The sequence below is a fragment of the Oncorhynchus mykiss genome, chromosome 19, assembly GCF_057628025.1.
Source record: "Oncorhynchus mykiss isolate SJ-2025 chromosome 19, ASM5762802v1, whole genome shotgun sequence".
Lineage (NCBI taxonomy): Eukaryota > Metazoa > Chordata > Actinopteri > Salmoniformes > Salmonidae > Oncorhynchus > Oncorhynchus mykiss.
Genome location: NC_143040.1, coordinates 3,166,501 through 3,172,500, shown reverse-complemented (window position 1 = coordinate 3,172,500; position 6,000 = coordinate 3,166,501). Strand labels below are relative to the sequence as shown.

At 44.3% G+C, this 6,000-nt stretch overlaps 1 protein-coding gene across 1 annotated transcript in view; it reads left to right on the top strand.

The window, feature by feature from the left end:
• Positions 1-6,000, top strand: part of LOC118936381 (dihydropyrimidinase-related protein 1) — a 42,273-nt gene that overhangs the window by 4,869 nt on the left and 31,404 nt on the right. The window contains 3 exon segments of the mRNA XM_090209861.1: positions 1-120; positions 1,651-1,712; positions 2,085-2,165. The exon segment at positions 1-120 is cut by the window's left edge and continues 45 nt beyond it. Of these exon segments, the coding sequence (XP_090065987.1) occupies positions 1-120; positions 1,651-1,712; positions 2,085-2,165 (263 nt within the window).

Sequence of the window (6,000 nt, the reverse complement as noted above, 5' to 3'; positions counted from 1 at the left end):
TTGAGCTCTGGCAGGAGTCAGCTGACAGGAAGTGTTGCTGTGACTACTCGCTGCACGTCGACCTGCCGCACTGGCACCCGGGGGTCAAGGATGAGCTGGAGGTTCTGGTGCAGGAGAAAGGTATTGATCACCTGATGGATTGATTTATCTGTTGATTGGTTTACTGGTCGCCTGTTTTGTTGGTTGGTGGGTTGAAAGGTTGGGTTATTGATCACCTGATCGATTGATTTATTAGTTGATTGGTTTACTGGTCGCCTGTTTGGTTGGTTGGTGGGTTGAAAGGTTGGCTTATTGATCACCTGATCAGAAAGTTAATTGGTCGATTGGTTTACTGGTCGCCTGTTTGGTTGGTTGGTGGGTTGAAAGGTTGGGTTATTGATCACCTGATCGATTGATTCATCAGTTGATTGGTTTACTGGTCGCCTGTTTGGTTGGTTGGTGGGTTGAAAGGTTGGGTTATTGATCACCTGATCGATTGATTCATCAGTTGATTGGTTTACTGGTCGCCTGTTTGGTTGGTTGGTGGGTTGAAAGGTTGGCTTATTGATCACCTGATCTATTGATTTATTATTATTATTGATCACCTGATCTGAAAGTGAATTGGTCGATTGGTTTGGTGGGTGGGTTAATTGATTGGGTTGGTTGGTTCTGCTGCAGAAGAAAGGAAAGCTTATTGATCATCTTATTGACCTAATCGGTTGATTGGATCAGTGTCTTCTGTCTTGTCTTCTGCTCTCTCTCTTCCCTCCCTCCCTCCCTCCCTCCCTCCCTCCCTCCCTCCCTCCCTCCCTCCCTCCCTCCCTCCCTCCCTCCCTCTCTGTCTCCCTCTCTGTCTCCCTCTCTGTCTCCCTCCCTCTCTGTCTCCCTCCCTCCCTCTCTCTCTGTCTCCCCCTCCCCTCCTCCCTCTCTCTCCCCTTCCTTTTGATGGCATAGAATGCCCTTCTTGCCAAGTCTCTCAGATCTTTCACAGCTTTGTGGAAGTTACCTGTGGCGCTGATGTTTAGGCCAAGGTATGTATAGTTTGTTGTGTGCTCTCGAGCAACAGTGTCTAGATGGAATTTGTATTTGTGGTCCTGGCGACTGGACCTTTTTTGGAACACTATTATTTTGGTCTTCCTGAGATTTACTGTCAGGGCCCAGGTCTGTCAGGGCCCAGGTCTGTCAGGGCCCAGGTTGTCAGGGCCCAGGTTGTCAGGGCCCAGGTCTGTCAGGGCCCAGGTCTGTCAGGGCCCAGGTTGTCAGGGCCCAGGTCTGTCAGGGCCCAGGTCTGTCAGGGCCCAGGTCTGTCAGGGCCCAGGTCTGTCAGGGCCCAGGTCTGTCAGGGCCCAGGTCTGACAGAATCTGTGCAGAAGATCTAGGTGCTGCTGTAGGCCCTCCTTGGTTGGTGACAGAAGCACCAGATGATCAGCAAACAGTAGACATTTGACTTTGGATTCTAGTAGGGTGCAGACTTTTCTAGTGCCGGCGCCAATTCGTTGATATATATGTTGAAGAGGGTGGGGCTTAAGCTGCATCCCTGTCTCACCCCACTACCCTGTGTGAAGAAATGTGTTATCTGTCAATCTATCTATCAATCTATCTATCTATCTATCTATCTCACACACACTCCCTCTCTCCCTCCATCCCTCCATCCCTCTCTCTCTCTCTCAGGGATCAACTCATTCCAGGTGTATATGTCCTATAAGGATTCGTTTCAGATGACTGATTCTCAGGTTGGTTTAATATCATATTGACATGTGTATTATAATGATATGCTGCACAATAGTAAATATAACTATTTATACTCTATGTGCAGTAATAATCATTATCTCTTTCCATCACTATTCTCTCTCTACAATTTCTGTATTCTGCTCTCTTCTCTCTCTCTCCCCTTCTCTCTTTCCTCCCTCCCTCGCTCCTTGCTCTCCCATTGCTCCCCCCCTCTCATTATCTTTGCTTTCCTCTCACCTTCCTATCTCTCTCTCTCTCTCTCTCCTTCCCTCTCTCTATCTATCTCTCTCCCTCTCTCTCTCCTTCCCTCTCTCTCTCTCTCTCTCTCTCTCTCTCTCTCTCTCTCTCTCTCTCTCTCTCTCTCTCTCTAATAGTTGTATGAGGTGTTCTCCTTCCTGAAGGAGTTGGGGGCTGTGGTGATGCTGCATGCTGAGAACGGAGACCTCATTGCTCAGGTACCCAGTCCTACAGTCATAACCCATTTATAACCCAGTCCTACAGTCATAACCCCATTATAATCCAGTCATAACCACATTATAACACAGTCCTACAGTCATAACCCCATTATAACCCAGTCATAACCCCATTATAACCCAGTCATAACCCCATTATAACCCAGGCATAACCCCATTATAACCCAGTCATAACCCCATTATAACCCAGGCATAACCCCATTATAACCCAGTCCTACAGTCATAACCCCATTATAACCCAGTCATAACCCCATTATAACCCAGTTATAAACCCATTATAACCCAGTCCTACAGTCATAACCCCATTATAACCCAGTTATAAACCCATTATAACCCAGTCCTACAGTCATAAACCCATTATAACCCAGTCAAAACCCCATTATAACCCAGTCATAACCCCATTATAACCCAGGCATAACCCCATTATAACCCAGTCATAACCCCATTATAACCCAGTCATAACCCCATTATAACCCAATCAGAACCCCATTATAACCCAGTCATAACCCCATTATAACCCAGTCATAACCCCATTATAACCCAGTCATAACCCCATTATAACCCAGTCCTACAGTCATAACCCCATTATAACCCAGTCATAACCCCATTATAACCCAGTCATAACCCCATTATAACCAGTCCTACAGTCATAACCCCATTATAACCCAGTCCTACAGTCATAACCCCATTATAACCCAGTCATAACCCCATTATAACCCATTCCTACAGTCATAACCCCATTATAACCCAGTCATAACCCCATTATAACCCAGTCCTAAAGTCATAACCCCATTATAACCCAGTCCAACAGTCATAACCCCATTATAACCCAGTCATAACCCATTATAACCCAGTCCAACAGTCATAACCCCATTATAACCCAGTCATACAGGCATAACCCCATTATAACCCAGTCCTACAGTCATAACCCCATTATAACCCAGTCCTACAGTCATAACCCCATTATAACCCAGTCATAACCCATTATAACCCAGTCCAACAGTAATAACCCCATTATAACCCAGTCCTACAGTCATAACCCCATTATAACCCAGTCCTACAGTCCTAACCCCATTATAACCCAGTCATACCCATTATAACCCAGTCCAACAGTCATATCCCCATTATAACCCAGTCATACAGGCATAATCCCATTATAACCCAGTCATAACCCCATTATAACACAGTCTTACAGCCATAACCCCATTATAACCCAGTCATAACCCCATTATAACCCAGTCATAACCCTATTATAACCCAGGCATAAACCCATTATAACCCAGTCCTACAGTCATAACCCCATTATAACCCAGTCCAACAGTCATACCCCCAATATAACCCAGTCCATCAGTCATAACCCCATTATAACCCAGTCATACAGTCATAACCCCTTATAACCCAGTCCTACAGTCATAACCCCATTATAACCCAGTCACAACCCCATTATAACCCAGTCATAACCCCATTATAACCCAGTCATAACCCTATTATAACCCAGGCATAAACCCATTATAACCCAGTCCTACAGTCATAACCCCATTATAACCCAGTCCAACAGTCATACCCCCAATATAACCCAGTCCAACAGTCATAACTCCATTATAACCCAGTCATACAGTCATAACCCCATTATAACCCAGTCATAACCACATTATAACCCAGTCCTACAGTCATAACCCCATTATAACCCAGTCCTACAGTCATAACCACATCATAACCCAGTCATAACCCCATTATAACCCAGTCATAACCCCATTATAACCCAGTCCTACAGTCATAACCCCATTACACCCCAGTCATAACCCCATTATAACCCAGTCATAACCCCATTATAACCCAGTCATAACCCCATTATAACCCAGTCATACAGTCATAACCACATCATAACCCAGTCATAACCCCATTATAACCCATTCCTACAGTCATAACCCCATTATAACCCAGTCCAACAGTCATACCCCCAATATAACCCAGTCCAACAGTCATAACCCCATTATAACCCAGTCATACAGTCATAACCCCATTATAACCCAGTCATAACCCCATTATAACCCAGTCCAACAGTCATAACCCCATTATAACCCAGTCATACAGTCGTAACCCCATTATAACCCAGTCATAACCCCATTATAACCCATTCCTACAGTCATAACCCCATCATAACCCAGTCTTACAGGCATAACCCCATTATAACCCAGTCATAACCCCATTATAACCCAGTCATAACCCCATTATAACCCAATCAGAACCCCATTATAACCCAGTCATAACCCCATTATAACCCAGTCATAACCCCATTATAACCCAGTCATAACCCCATTATAACCCAGTCATAACCCCAGTATAACCCAGTCCTACAGTCACAACCCCATTATAACCCAGTCATAACCCCATTATAAACCAGTCATAACCCCATTATAATCCAGTCATAACCCCATTATAATCCAGTCCTACAGTCATAACCCCATTATAACCCAGTCCTACAGCCATAACCCCATTATAACCCAGTCATAACCCCATTATAACCCAGTCATAACCCCATTATGACCCAGTCCTACAGTCATAACCACATTATAACCCAGTCATAACCCCATTATAACCCAGTCATAACCCCATGATAACCCAGTCCTACAGTCATAACCCCATTATAACCCAGTCATAACCCCATTATAACCCAGTCCTACAGTCATAACCCAATTATAACCGAGTCATAACCCCATTATAACCCAGTCATAACCCCATTATAACCCAGTCCTACAGTCATAACCACATTATAACCCAGTCATAACCCCATTATAACCCAGTCATAACCCCATTATAACCCAGTCCTACAGTCATAACCCCATTATAACCCAGTCCTACAGTCATAACCCCATTATAACCCAGTCATAACCCCATTATAACCCATTCCTACAGTCATAACCCCATTATAACCCAGTCATAACCCCATTTTAACCCAGTCCTACAGTCATAACTCCATTATAACCCATTCCTACAGTCATAACCACATTATAACCCAGTCATAACCCCATTATTTCCAGTCCAACAGTCATAACCCTATTATAACCCAGTCATAAACCCATTATAACCCAGTACTACAGGCATAACCCCATTATAACCCAGTCCTACAGTCATAAACCCATTATAACCCAGTCCTACAGGCATAACCCCATTATAACCCAGTCCTACAGTCATAACCCCATTTTACCCCAGTCCTACAGTCATAACCCGATTATAACCCAGTCCAACAGTCATAACCCCATTATAACCCAGTCATACAGTCATAACCCCATTATAACCCTGTCCTACAGTCATAACCCCATTATAACCCAGTCCAACAGTCATACACCCAATATAACCCAGTCCAACAGTCATAACCCCATTATAACCCAGTCCTACAGTCATAACCCCATTATAACCCAGTCATAACCCATTATAACCCAGTCCAACAGTCATAACCCCTTTATAACCCAGTCATACAGTCATAACCCCATTATAACCCAGCCCTACAGTCATAACCCCATTATAACCCAGTCCAACAGTCATACCCCCAATATAACCCAGTCCAACAGTCATAACCCCATTATAACCCAGTCCTACAGTCATAACCCCATTATAACCCAGTCATAACCCATTATAACCCAGTCCAACAGTCATAACCCCATTATAACCCAGTCATACAGGCATAACCCCATTATGACCCAGTCCTACAGTCATAACCCCATTATAACCCAGTCCTACAGTCCTAACTCCATTATTACCCAGTCATAACCCATTATAACCCAGTCCAACAGTCATATCCCCATTATAACCCAGT